Here is a 15,488-nt window from a genome sequence, read left to right as displayed (position 1 = left end):
GTGACTTCCAATTCTTTGCTTTTAACAAATTTGAACAGTGATTTAACTGAATTGTTAGCTGATGGATCATTAAACTACATTTTTGAGTGATATATCAAAACCACAACACATATTTTTGGCCTGTAACAAAGAGGAGTTTAAAGAATTGATCACCATTGCTGTGATAAAACTGCCTCTATTCTCATCTACTTAAGTAGCTAGATATGAATAAGCTTTCTTAGTGCTTACATTAAAAAGTGAAAAACTGGGATAGATTAATGCTAAACTGTTACCCTCTGGCAATAAGAAATATATATGCACATATATCTGAACTCATTGAAAAAATTCTATCTTATTAAAAGAATTTTTCCAATAAAATTATGTTTAATAACTATCAGAATTTGTACTATATTTATGTTGATTTGGCCAGCTATTTATTACTAATAGTTATAACAATAATTAAATCCAGAAAAAAACTGTTAATGCTTAGAGTAGCACTGTCCAACAGAACTATTATGTGAGTCACATAGGTAATTGAAAAATTTTCTAATTGTCACATTAAAAAAAAGGAACAGATGAAACTTATCTTAAGAACATTTAATCCATTATGTCCAAAATATTATCATGTCCACATGTAATCAATATAAAACATTTTAATGAGGTAAATTTCTTTTTCACGCTAAGCCTTCAAACTCTGGTGTGCATTTTCCACATACAGCACATTTAGACCAGCCACATTTCAGGTGATCATTGGCTACAAGTAGATATCGTACCAGACAGCACAGAGTTAGAGACTTACGGTCACAGGGAATTAAATTTAAATTGAACATATAGATATGTTTTTTCCTTGTTGAAGTTATGACAGGGTAATCAATAAAAGACTTACAAGCATAAAAATATTATATTAGGGTAAAATTCTGTGGGAGAAGTAGAATAGAAATATGAGTTCATGTATTTGTGGTATTGATGATAAGGGGAATCAAATATCTATGGCATTTGGGTTCCACTGGAGCCATCTAAATAAATAATGTATTTATAAAACACAAGATATATTCTTCACAACCATTTAAGCTTAGGTTGAAAAATCTTAGATGTCAACTTAAAGTGTGGAAGGTTGTACATGATTTTCAAAATTCAAAATTATTTGGGGTACATGTGAACAAAAGCATTTGAAGGAAATACTGTCCTGGGAAAGCCAGGTGAATAGAGCAGGAGTTATGGGATAAAGGAAGCAGAAATGGAGAGAATAAAATGAAATAACAATGAGTTGTAGTAACACATGCAACACGAAAGTACATGAAGTGTGAAAAATCTAGATACACACACTGAGATGGCCACAGAACACTGAGAAGGCCACAGAACACTGAGAAAACTGGACAGAGAGTCATGGTTAAAATATTAACTGCATGTAAGCGCAAACTGGAGAGAAGAGCCAGCCTGAATTGGGGTAGCACTGAGAAGAAGGATGACAAGGTGATAAGGCTGGTGACAGGCCACCCACCCATGTATGAACTGGAGTTTCAAGCTGTCCTCAGGAGCCTTTTCTCGTTTGAGGAAGGACACTGCATGGTTTTTCTCTTTACTTTGTTGCTTTAGCTGAGGTAGATCTTCTTTGTAAACCTTCAAGCGTAACAGAAACATTTAGTTAGAGAATCTTCAGGTTCCAAATATATTAATGTCTTGACATTCTCAGGAAATCTTTAATTGCAGGAACTCAAGTTTTTGAAAACATAAGAAGCTAAAAATGGTCACAAGAGGCAAAGAAGGGCATTATATAATGATAAAGGGGTCAACTCATCAAGAAGATATAACAATGGTAAATATTTATGCACCCGACATCAGAGCATCTAAATATACAAAGCATATATTAACAACTAAAAGAAGAAATAAATATCAATACAATAATAGTTGGGAACTGTAAAACCCCACTGCCAACAACGGATTGATCATCCAGACAGAGAATTAATAATGAAACAGCAAATTTGAACAATACTACAGACCAAATATCCCAACAAATACAGAACATTTCATCTATTAACAGCAGAACATACATTCTTCTCAAGCACACAAGGAACATTTTCTAGGACAGATCATGTTAGACCACAAAACAAGGCTCAATAAATTTAAGAAGATTGAAGTTATATCAAGTATATTTTCTGACCACTATAGTATGAAACTAGAAATAAGTAACAGGAAGAAAGCTGGGAAAGTCACAAATATGCAGAAATCAACACACTCCTCAACAACTAATGGATCAAAGAAGAAATCAAAAAGGAAATTTAAAAAAATCTTGACACAAATGAAAATGGAAATGCAACATACCAGAACTTACACGATACAGAAAAGCATTTCTCAGGGGAAATTTTGTAGCTAATAAACATATACATTAAGGAAAAAGAAAGATCTCAGATAAAGAACTTAATATTATACCTCAAGGAACTAGAAAAAAAGTTTGGACTTAGTTTGGACACTAAGTCCAAAGTTAGCAGAAGAAAGGAAGTAACAGAGATTAGCACAGAAATACATGAAATAGAGAATAGGAAAACAATAGAAAAGATTAACAAAACTTAAGAGTTGGTTCTTTGAAGAGACAAACAAAATTGAGAACATAAGACATGAGATTGAATTTTACTTTTTTCTAATGAACAAAACTAACTGGAAATATCTTTTAAGTCATTGGGATTTAAAAGAATTAAAAAAAAATTTTGCTATTATGTTTCTAAATCAATTTATATCCAGAAAATATATTACTTTTCTGATAAATAAGAAAGGAAATTATTAAATAAAATTATCAATAAAATATAATTTAAATATTTTGTTATAATTTCTTCTAAGGCAAGAAATCTCTTGATGATTCAGAAATGTGTAAAATGTGGGCCACATGAATCATGGTGATCACTCTTTGGAATTATCCTTCTTTCATGACCTCATGAATCTCAGATCAGACTCTGGGATACAGAGCAAAGCTCTTGGTCTAACCTAGGACCTAAAATGTGCTGCTGGCTGAGAGAAGATTCTCGATAATTTAAATGTAGATAAAATCATGTAGCTAAAATTTTGTCTATCATGTATTTATGCCCTACTATCAAGAGATATAAATTTAACACATTTAAATGAAATACAATTCATAATTTCTCATCTTCATATAGGAAAGTTTTCATTTAATCAAACTACATTACAAAAAATCATGAAAATATTATAATGAAATTCGTATTTAGGATTTGACCAAAAATCGTTTAAAAAAAAACAGAAGTCAGAAGATATCTCACTACTGCCTTGTCTATTACAGATGCAGTGAACTAAGCTTTTAAAATCTAATGATAATTATTCATCTGAATTCATGATGCTTTCATCAGCTCATCAACTACTTTAGAGAACTGAATTCTAGTCTTGGCATTTCTACTGCTTATTTGAACAAGTCTCATAACCTCTGTGGGCCTCAAAGTCCCATCTGTAGAACAGACTGCCTGCTCAGGAACAACTCAGGAATCAAATATAGACAACATGAATTAAATAATCTCGGTGAAAGCTTTAGAAAGTAAGATGTCAGGGAGGATATATAAATCCTAGGCATGAATTTCAATTGAGTCATTCCTTTTCATTCTTTTACTAGCACTATTTTTATTAAATAGAAACATCCCAACTAAAAATATTGCATTTCTTTTTCCCTAAATTGTGTGTTTATTTTGCTTAAATTCCATTTCCCCTTGATATTAGGGTATAATATTTGCATGATATTAATAATTTCCTTTCAAATCTTTACCTTTAGCAGTTTTATAGCATAATATATTGTACCAATACACAGTCAAACCGATTTAGTCTTGAAGTTAACCTAAACCATCAGTTGGACTACTTTTGTACTAACCTAATTTTTCAAATATTGAATCAGTGAGTGACAATTATGGGTTGGAAAAAAAAGTCATCATCTGAAAAGTTGTACATTCAGAGCTTACACAGAGGCAAAGCCAAGTAGCACGTACAATGTGTGCTTTGGAGAGAAGCCCAGATCCACTACAGGCAACGCGGATGTGGGCAAAGTACTCAGCCTCTCAGGGGTTACTGTCGGGTTGAATTCGGTGTATGTAAAGCACAGGATGTGGCCCCATAGAGACACTTGATACATGGCAGCTGCCACAGGCCTATGTGGTAAGTTTCCATGGGGCAACACTGACGGTTGCTGTGTCTGAAATCTTATTCACTCCGTGTTCACGTATGGAATCTGCTTCACATACCTCTGTTAAATGACAAGGAAGAAAATAGAACCCCTAGGGTTATCACCATTAAGAAGGTGATACCTGTCCAGATTCCAATGAAGGATTACGTGCTTTAATACACACAATTTAGTGCTAAAATTAAGTGTCTATTTTCAAAAAATTTGGTTGTAATTGTCCAACTTTTCTACTAAAGATGATTTCTGACTGGAAGGATAATGTGCATTGTATTTGGGCTTTTACTTTAATTAAATGGATAACAGTCTCCGTAAGTTAAGAGAGGAATCAGGACAACAGCTCATTTGTAAACTACCATGCCTCCAGGGATACCTATTCTATAAAGAAAACACATGCTTTAATGATCTGCTAAGAAAATGAAAAATCTTGTAACTTATTTGCACATTTTTCTGTAAAAACTATTTTAAAGTTTTAGCTGCTAGGAAGGCAGAAAACCCAAACTGTCATGGGTTCCCTTTTGAAAATTTGCTACTACCTCTACTTAACAATTTTTTACTGATATGATCCAGTAAATGCCTTATTTCAAATCTGTATTTAAAGATAAGAAGTAGGCAATTTCCCTAATTCTTTTCTTGATTTTCTTCTGCCTAAGCATTAACCAATTTTAGTGCAATGTCCAAATTCAATGAGATCGAGATTCGGGGTTATAAGGCATTGGTCATGAGGCTCCCTGTTTACTGACCTGGCGATCATAATTGATTTGAGTTTCTTGCTCAATATCAGAATCCAACTCCGGCACGTCAGATAAATCCGAATCAGATTCTTCACTATAGGAATCGGAGCCACCTTCTGCAGAAACACCCCATGAGAAACAAGCAGAAATTCTGAGACTTTAAATGGCTAAAACTTTTATTTAAAATTTTTTTCTCTCCTATTGAGGTCAATAAAAATAACTACACCATAGTTTTCATTTGTTGTAGATTCTTAAAACATCTTTTTTTTTTCATCTTTTCGTTAAGTTCACCATACCTCTAACCCCCTTTTCAGGAGTATTACCAGACTAGGATAACTCCCCCCACTATTTCCACACTTCTATTAGATAACAGATCTTTGGGTTTTAAATCTTGCTTTGAAAGGGAAAAAAAGGGGGCGGGCGGGGGGCTAGGTTTTCCCAAGGAGAAGGCTGGGACAGAAAGAAATCCAACCACTCAGTTCAGTAAAGATCCTCATTAGCCTGTTAACATGCCCACCCATTCTGGTAATTGCCATGGTCAAAATGGCTGCAGAACCCCTCCCAATAAGAACATCTCCTCACATATTACATGATCATTCCTGCCAACATCACAGTAAATTAAAGGACTATACACATCCATTGAACTGGAACACAGTGGCCCTGATTGTGGACCGTCCTCTGAACGCCGTTCAGGAGGCAACTTCTATTCCAAATGTTACCTTGTCACCTGACCCAGCAGACCCACCACCTGTTAGAATCATCTAAGGGGGCCGAGATGTATCTGTTCATGTTATTCTCAAAAGTTAATTCTTCATGTAAACCTTAGACCTTCAACTTGCATTTGGTATAAGCAAAATCCTTTGAAGGAAATTATCCAACTGACCCATACTCAATTGGCCCATATCTCAAAATCTTTTTCTGTTCTTTTTTTTTTAATGTTAAATTTACTGTAGGAATGAATTTTTCAAAACAGCTTTAACCCTTTGCCTTCAGAAGAGATGTTAGACCATTCTTTGAAATTTTTATTGAAAAATAAATAGATGTTGAAAAATTATTACTGGTTTTACCCTGGGGTGCTGTTTCCAGCAGGCCATTGCTGACACCTTCTGGAATAAATCTCCACTGGAAAACCGAGTGGTCAGCCCCTCCTGTGCTTAATACCCACTGAAAGTCATGAGACCAGCGGACGTTTGTGACATGTGCAGAATGACCCACATACTTTCTAAATTTGGCTCCTGAAAAGATATATTTGAGGAGAAGATTAGTTGTGCAAAAAATAGAATCTGTTGGTTAAAAAATTACATTCTATTCATGCTGAGAAGTAAAAGATTTAAGTATATTAGAAAATATAATTTCAATCTTATAGATAATAACAAATAATCAAATGCTCCAAAAGCTATCTCAATCATTCCAGTATGGATTAAGCTAAAACTGGGTCTTAAAATTTAAGCCCTGTGTCTAAAGACACATCTGAACCTGTTCCAAATAACACCTACTGCTTCACTGATTCTGAAAATAAATGCTAAAGAATGAATATCTTACACATTCTTATTTAAATACAAGATACAACAGGCAATCCTTTAACTGGGAAATGGAAAATACTTCTGCGGCGGGGCAGGGGGAGTAAAATTGTTGTTTGGGGTCATGTAGATGTAGAGTTGGGAGAATGAATTTGTTTTCTCTTAAACTGATCGCTTTACTCAGTAAACACCATCCCCAGGTAGTGAATGCAACAGAAAAGCTATGTGAACTTCTATTTGTGGTTGAATAACTGCAGCAAAGTCTCCAGTGTATGGTGAGTAGATAGAAGCATAAAGGCACTCATGGAAATAAGCAAGATCCATCTTCTCATGTGGAGGCCTAGGACCCCAAAGACTATGAGAGATTTCTGGGGCCAATAAGCACACCATCCCTCCTTCAGAAATACTTCTACCTATTCCAGCCCCTCTAAGTGAAATCTCTTTAACAGGGGAAAAGGCCATCTCTTCAAGTATCATATGTTTAAAATTTAAATACCCACTGGAGAGGTAATGATTTAAATTTATATGTAGGCGAAAATGACTGCCACATGTCCCTTCCCTGAGAGCGTGTTCTGACCAGGTGAGGTTTTATTATAAAAAGACAGGGGGAATGCTGCCACAGAAGGGGAAAGGAAGGACTTGAGTCTCAAAAGCAACCATGCCCATTTCAAAGAGTTTCCTAAATCAGTTTTGGTAATTTAATACAGTCAAACAGATTCCAACTCCAGTCAGCTGGAAATGCTGGCTGATGATAATTCAATAATTATGAAGTAAATATATATTCTTCCCATATCTCTATAGATCTTGTTGGGCTATTCTTTGCTGCACTGACCTTTAGACCCTCCTCAGAGATGATTTAACCCATCTCTTTGGAATTGTTTAAAAAATGTCCACAATTCTAAAAAAAAGTTAAACTCATAAAAGCACATGGTAGATTTGCAGTTATCAGGGACCTAGGGGGAAATGGGGAGATGCTGGTCAAAGATACACTTTCAGTTATAAGATGAATAAGTTCTGGGGATCTAATGTACACCATGGTGATTGTAGTTAATAATACCGTATATTTGAAAGTTGCCAAGAGAGTAGATCTTAAATGTTCTCACTACACACACACATACACACACACACACAGGATAACTAACTGAGGTGATGGATATGTTAACTAACTTTAAAGTAGTAATCATTTCACAACATATACACATATATGAAATCATCATGTTGTATACTTTAAACTCACACAGTATTGTCAATTTTATCTCAGTAAAGCTGGAAAAAATATGTCTACAAATTATTTGATACAAATCAAAACAGAGTATGTCAAAAGTGAAGGTATGTGACATCCAAGAGGAGGTTATAAAAGGCAGTGCAGATGCTCCTTGCTCTTTCTTGGATCTCTAGATACCATGTGATAAGGACACTCAAGCAGCCTATGGAGAGGCTCACATGGCAAGGAACTGAGGCCTCCAGCCAAGGGCCAGGTGAGTGAGCATCTTGGAAGTGGATCTTTGGCCTCAGTCAAGCCTTCAGATGACTGCAGCTTCATGAGAGACCTGGAGCTAGAATCAGCCAGCTAAGCTGCTCCTGAATTCCTGACCCTCCAAAACTGTGAGAAAATAAATTATTATTGATTTAAGCTGCTAAATTTGGGAGGGAGGGGAATTTGTTTTACAGCAATAGCTAGCTCATACACCATTGGGAGGCTGGAAGTAGAACCTGCAAAAGCATTAGTGTCATCAATATTTAGGCCTTATCTCTCTGATAATTCTTCCTCTCTCTCCCTCTTTGCTCTACTCTAGGCTCACTGGCCTTTTTGCATGCCAGGCCCTCTTCTGCCTCTAGGCTTTTGCACTTGTGTTCCCTTAGTCTGGAATGCTCTTTCCCTGCATCTCTGAATGGCTGGTTCTCTTATCTCCTTCAGGTTTCTAGTCAAATGAAACTATCAGTGAGCCCTGCTTTGACCATCCTACTTAAAACAGCAATACTACACTGCCCGACCTGAGTGCTCTTTACTCCCATTGTTTGCTTTATTTTTCATCACAGCACTTCTCACCATCAGATGTGTTTATATTGTCTTGTTTATTGACTAGGTCCCCTCAGTAGAACAAGAGCTCCAGGGACTTGTGCTGGTTTTATTCATTGACATATCTCCAGCCTCTAGAATAGCACGTACATATTTACTGAAAAAATGAAGGCTACATCCATCTCTTCCAAGGTTTTCCTTAGGACACTGAGTGACTCTACAAGGCCCCCCTTTATTCTCTGGACCCTAAGGAAGGCTCAGCCCTCATCTCCTCTCTATTGATTCTTTCTCCTTGGCTTTAAATACTGTTGATATTCCCTCAGCTGCCAAACATTCATCTCCAACCCTGAAGTCTCCCAAGAGTGCTGACAGCTTGTGTGCTATGCCCACTTGGATGTCTAATAGGCGCCTCAAACTTATCACAGAAAAACCAGGAGTTTCCCCTTCCCCTCCTACTCTGTTACCACTATAAAACACACACACACACACACACACACACACACACACACACACAAAACCTTTTCCTTTCTCATTTTCCCATCTCTATAGATGGTGCTACCATCCACCCCATTGCTCAAATCTAAAACTTAGGAGTATTCCTCAATTCCTCTCTTTCCCTCTACTCCCACACCCAATCCATCAGCAAGACCTTCAGCTCTACCTTGACACTGTTTCCTAATCTCAACCACCTCTCTTCAGGTCTGTTCCTGACAACTTTGTCCAAGTCACATCATCTTTTACCTGGGCTCTTGCAATAATCTCTCTACCTGAAGCCTCCCCTTCCCTATTCCATCCCACACAATATCAAAGTGGTATTTTAAAAACTTAAATTGCTCATGTCAGTCTTCCATTTAAAACCCTCAACAGTTTTCCACTGCACTTAGAATAAGACCCACATTTCTAACAGTTGCTTCAAGGCTCTTCATGCCTGGCCCCTACTGCCGTTCCAGCCTTGGAGTGCACAGCTCTCCCCTCGTTCATCATGCTCTAGACACACTGACCTTTCTGTTCCTCCATCAAGCTCATCCAAGCTCTACTGAAGGCCAGCACTTTCCCCTCCAAGGTCTAGGGTTTCTGCAACTCAAGTCTTACAGTATCTAGGACACTTGTCATAGGAGGTAGTTGTTCAAGGACTGTATATGTGGGTGTGTGTGTGTGTGTGTGTGTGTGTGTGTGTGTGTGAAGGATTAATGGAATGGCAGCACACAAGTGAAACATGGAGATCCTCGGCCTTGAGCCTCCCCTAGGAGCGTGGGTAGATGCCAAGGGTGTTAAGATATGGCAAATGCCAATGAGCAAGGCTTTGAATTTTACCTCATGTCAGTGTCTGGAGGGTGATGGTCAAACAGGATGTACTCTAAATGACATCAGGGAAAATTATCAGTATTGATCTTAATTATTTTAAGATTTGAAAACTGTCAAAAGGAAATGAGGAAAACAAATTGGTTCAGCTATATAAAAATAATATGAATTGTAGTCATTTTCATTAACTGCAGAACACTTATGTCTAATTATTATGCAAAAGAATACTATGCACACATAATCATAAATGTGTCAATTAACCTGTGAGTTTTATTTAATCACAATGGAAAACTATAATGTTTACTCAGTCTCCACACTTTCTCATAGTCATCAGCCCCTGCTAATATTTGGGTGTTTACAGGTTCAAAAGTTGGGGGAATACTTGTACCTTGGTTATAGGGAGACAAGTTCCACCAACTGTTACCATTCTCATCAGCAACACTCTGTTATAAACTTCTCCACCAGTAGCTTTAGCACAAAAAGGCTCCAAGAGCCTAAATGACTCTGAGGCAAACTGCAAGATGTATAAACAATGTGTCATGAAAAGTAGAACAAGTCAGTTTGCTATGAGGACATGGATACTTATGCAGATTGTTGAGGTGGGTTTTATTGCTCTCACCATACTGTCGCTCTGGCTGTCAGTGTCTCCTTGTTCATTCAGATGTCTCCTGGCTGCCTTCCTCCTCAGGGTTGTTTTACATATAAGGGTATCTCATTTTGACAAACAGCACTACTCACTGTACCTCCCTACCTGCCTCCCCCATCCTAATAAGCTAATCCAAGATCTACATCTCCATTGCTATTTTCTAGACCCAAGTCTATCCTACAAGGCTCAATGACTCATAGGAAATACCAACTCTCACTGAATTCCCAAGTCCTGATACTTGATACCAATAGTATTGCTTCTGACCCTCACGATATTCCTTCTGATTCCTGAATTTCCAGATACCTTCTGGTTGCCTAACTTCTGCAAGTACATTACTCAATTTAACAAGACATGCCCTATTACTCAAAAGACCCATTATGGAGAAAGAGAACAGCTTGAATTAGGCAGGTTGAGGTAATGTTGTGCCTCAAGCATTTTAATCTGATGGTCATTTTGTCAAGTGGAAGTGATGGTGGTTTTGCTATGCATTTTATGTTCAATTTTTTTACCATGATTGTCACTGCTTCAAAACTGCCAGTTAGTTGAAAATGACTTTCTGATGACATTTTCAATCCCTTTCCTTGCTTATTCTAAAAACTGTTCAAGTGAAAGGGTTTTCAGGCAACAGCATATCCCTACTGCTGATCAGATTTTCAGGGTGCAGGCAGGGAGTCTCAGAAAAGCCTGTGTATGGGCTTTGCCTAAACTTTTGAAGGAAGAAGAGGACAGGATCATTACATGATTAATTCAGTCACATTCTACAAAGCCTGACAGTGCCAGAAAAATTGAAGTGACAAGATTTTAACAACAATGAAACAAAATAATAAAATGCAAGGGCAGAAACGGTTGTTTTGAATCAAACTCTCTCAAAAATTTCACCAGTTATCAGTCTCCCAAAAGCAAAAATAAACAAATGGGACCTAATCAAACTTACAAGCTTTTGCACAGCAAAGGAAACCATAAACAAAATGAAAAGAACCTACAGAGTAGGAGAAAATATTTACAAATAATGCAACCAACAGGGCTTAACTTCCAAAATATACAAACAGCTTATACAACTCAACAATAACAAAACAAACAACCCAATCAAAAAATGGGCGGAAGATCTAAATAGACATTTTTCCAAAGAAGACATACAGATGGCCATCAGGCACATGAAAAGATGCTCAACATTTCTAATTATTACAGCAATGCGAATCAAAATTACAATGAGGTACCACCTCGCACCGATCAGGATGGCCATCATTAAAAAATCTACAAATAACAAATGCTGGAGATGGTGTGGAAAAAAGGAAACCCTGCTGCATTGTTGGTGCAGCTACTATGGAAAACAGTATGGAGATTCCTCAAAAAACTAAAAATAGAGTTACCGTATGATCCTGCAATCCCACTCCTGGGCATATATCCAGACAAAACTACAATTCAAAAAGATACATGCACCCCAATGTTCACAGCAGCATTATTCATGATAGCCAAGACAGGGAAGCAACCTAAATGTCCATTGACAGATGAATGGATAAAGAAGATGTGGTACATATATACAATGGAATATTACTCAGCCATAAAAAAGAATGAAATAATGCCATCTGCAGCAACATGGATGCAACTAGAGATTATCATACTAAGTGAAGCAAGTCAGAAAAAGACAAATACCATATGATATCACTTATATGTGGAATCTAAAATATGACACAAATGAACTTATCTACCAAACAGAAACAGAGTCACACACAGAGAACAGATCTGTGGTTACCAAGGGGGAGGGGGTTGGGGGAGGAATGGATTGGGAGTTTGGGATTAGCAGATGCAAGCTATTAATATACAGAATGGATAAACAACAAGGTCCTAATATACAGCACAGGGAACTATATTAGATATCCTGTAATACACCATAATGGAAAAGAATTTTAAAAAGAGTGTATATATTTGTATAACTAATTCACTTTCTGTACAGCAGAAATTAACACAACATTGTATATCAATTATAGTTCAATAAAAAAATTTCACCAGTTACGTAAGTCTGGTGTGCAAAATTAGTGCTATCAGAAGGGGCCCACAAACTGTATTATCACCACAACAATCACTTTCAGATTTTATTTTAAATATGTCTATAAGGATTTGCTTCGCTTCCTATGTATAAGCACAATTAGGTGTAACACATAAAAGAATTTTAATTACAATATTTTAATGTAACATGTAATTTAAATTATTATATTTACGTATATATAAATAAAATAGAATACAACTTGTTTAAAACATGAAGTTTATGAATCCTGAAATGTTGAGTAACATCTCTGTTAACAAATGCTGACTTAAATTTGCAAAACCACCTTTCAGAATGTCAAAAGCAGAAGATAGCAAACTTTCTATTGAAAAATGTTAGAGTAAATATAAAGATAAAATGAATAGTCTGCAGTAACAGACATCAAGAAAATAAGCCTTAATTATACTGTATGTATATTCTAGATCAAATCTTCATTCAAAGAAACATTTCTTTTGGCCTTACCTTTCTTGAGACAAGGAAACTTAAACAATTTAACCAGTCCAAAATCATCTCCAGACACCAGTACTGAGTTGTTGTAATTTGCATCCACTGAGTTGATGTCAGTGACATCAGTGTATTTTGGCCAAATCCCACTCACTTCTGGGCCGTTCACACATGTCCAGGAGGCCCAGGGAATCCCTTTGATTTCTTCTTTACTTGTTAAAGGCTTCCCAGCTGAAAATAATCAATAAATTTTAATGTAATGTTACATTCAAATAAAATATCCTAATTTACTTTATTCATTTTTCTCATAGAGGTCTAAAACCTTTGTTTTAAAATGTTTATAAACCAAGGAAACTATAAATTCTAATCTCTTTCCCCAAATGGTGATTTTTTTTTCTAGCAGGGTTTAAAGGAAGCACATGCTCAAAACTCCGATAGGAGAAAGAAAATGATCATGGTACTAAATCTAATGTCTTAAACTACTGATATTTACTTGACCTTAATTATTTAGATACAGATGATATTATGCTTTGTGTTATTGATGAAATGACTATTATTAAATTATATATTATCATATTTAGTTACTAACATTTTGCCAGGTTTTTAAAGAGTTTATTCTGAACTCCTACTTTTCATAATTCAAGGAACCACAGAAGTGACTTTTTAGAAGTCAGCCTCAATTAATTAGTGGAAAAAATGAATGGATTTTCTATTTAAATTTTAAAGTGCTAGACAATGAAAATCCACCAAATTTTGATGAAATAAATGTAATTAGCTGGGGAAAATAGTCCTGACAATTGTTCTAGGTATGGTCTTATGTGTGGGGCACAATACCCAGTTTTCACCAGCAGATGGTAAGGGACGTCCCCAGGGAGCACAAGAAGGAGGAAGCCCATGGATAAGGAAAAGCTTGGAAAAATGCTTAGTCATGCACAATTTAAAAATTCAAAATCAAGACAATTAAGTGTATTACCTCATACTTTCCCCCTCAAAAATAACAAATATTTTCAAATAAAGAACCTATGAGAATAGATGCTCTTGTACATTACTGGTGCACTGTCAAATTGGCAATTCTAGACTCTAACACAGCATTATATAAAAATCCATTATGAAGACCACAGAATCGGAGAGTTTATAGTCTGAACGTAGTCTTGGATCCAGTGTTCCTGCTTTAAAGAATATAGTCCAAGGAAGTAATTCACAAGAGAAAAATCCCACCTCTACAAAGATATTTGGATCTGCACTGTGTGTACCAGCAAAGATAACACTGGTATCTTTGATAGCACTGAGTAGGGTGTTACTTTGTTTCTGCAAACGACAAAAATGTGTTCCATATTTTTTCACATATGAAAATATATACGAAATACTGTCAAGCAGAGAAAGTAGACACAAAGAAATATGTACCTAGTAAAGGTATACTGATGAATTGATAGGGCAGAGACTATTAAAAATGTTGAAGATATGTCACACCTTGTTTTATGGTAAAATTGATTTTTCAATACAAAATTAAAATATAATTCTTTGTGGTCAAGATTCATGTTAAATATCAAATTTTTCCTTTTACATTATAAAAAATCATTAATCAAAGATTGTAATACAGAAAGCTATCTTTTATTTATGACATTTTAACATCACAGATTAAATGTGACTAAATGAGTATTATATAAATAAGATGAATAAGATAAATCTCATATAGAAGTTATAGTGAGGTTTACAAATAAAATTTGTGGGTTTTTTTAATCCCAATGAGCACATTTCACCAAATAATCGTATAAGGGCTTCCAATTATGAAGGACACAAAAGAGACGAAAGCAATCATAGTAGTTGACTGTGATCCTCAAATCTTCATTATTTTTTTTTAGTATTTTTTCCTTTTGCTTATCTTTAGGCATTCTTTATATATTATAGGTGTACAGCTGACCCTCGAACAACTTGAGGGCTAGGGCCACCAACTCTCCATGCTGCCAAAAATCCATGTATAACTTAGAGTTGACCCTCTGCATCCATGGTTCCACAACCACAGATTCAACCAACCTCCTACCATGTAGTACTGTAGTATTTACAACTAAAAAAATCTGCACAGAAGTAGACTGGTGCAGTTCAAACTGGTATTGTTCATGTATATCCTTTGTCCATTATAACAATTCCAAGTATTTATGCCCATCATGGTCTCTTTTGCTGTGCAATAATTTTTTATTTTAATGTGTTCCAATTTATGAATCTGTTCTTTGAGAGTTTGTGGTTTGAGGGTCTTGTTTCAGAAAACATTCCTTGCCCTGAGGTCCTAAGAATATCCTCATAAATTTTCTGCCATGGTTCAGAGTTGCACTTTGTACAAACATTCATTGCCCTTGTGACTTACATGGCATTTTGTAGAACAGCCGTTCTCCGGCACCGTCATTAGTTTGCAAGTATTTACTATCCAAAGACCAGTCGATGTGTGTGATGAAACTGAGAGACTTGTTGCATTCTCCTATTTTCTTATACCGCTGGGCAACAGCATAGATATCTACTGGGCCATCATTGGATCCCACTGCCAGATAAGAACCATCTGGAGAAAATTTCATTTCGTGAATGACTTCTTTTCGATCTTTGATATGAACCACTTCTGTCATATCTCTATAAGAATAG

The 15,488-nt window shown here is 36.0% G+C and overlaps 1 protein-coding gene across 1 annotated transcript in view; it reads right to left on the bottom strand.

Moving 5' to 3' along the window:
* Nucleotides 1-15,488, bottom strand: part of EML6 (EMAP like 6) — a 355,810-nt gene that overhangs the window by 142,564 nt on the left and 197,758 nt on the right. The window contains exons 9-13 of the mRNA XM_032652246.1: nt 15,220-15,476; nt 12,876-13,088; nt 5,949-6,116; nt 4,891-4,997; nt 1,481-1,599 (exon numbers count right to left, since the gene is read on the bottom strand). Coding sequence (XP_032508137.1) covers nt 1,481-1,599; nt 4,891-4,997; nt 5,949-6,116; nt 12,876-13,088; nt 15,220-15,476 — 864 coding nt within the window. The remainder of the gene's footprint in view (nt 1-1,480; nt 1,600-4,890; nt 4,998-5,948; nt 6,117-12,875; nt 13,089-15,219; nt 15,477-15,488) is intronic.

The sequence above is a fragment of the Phocoena sinus genome, chromosome 13, assembly GCF_008692025.1.
Source record: "Phocoena sinus isolate mPhoSin1 chromosome 13, mPhoSin1.pri, whole genome shotgun sequence".
Taxonomy (NCBI): domain Eukaryota; kingdom Metazoa; phylum Chordata; class Mammalia; order Artiodactyla; family Phocoenidae; genus Phocoena; species Phocoena sinus.
This window is presented reverse-complemented; position numbering and strand designations above follow the sequence as displayed.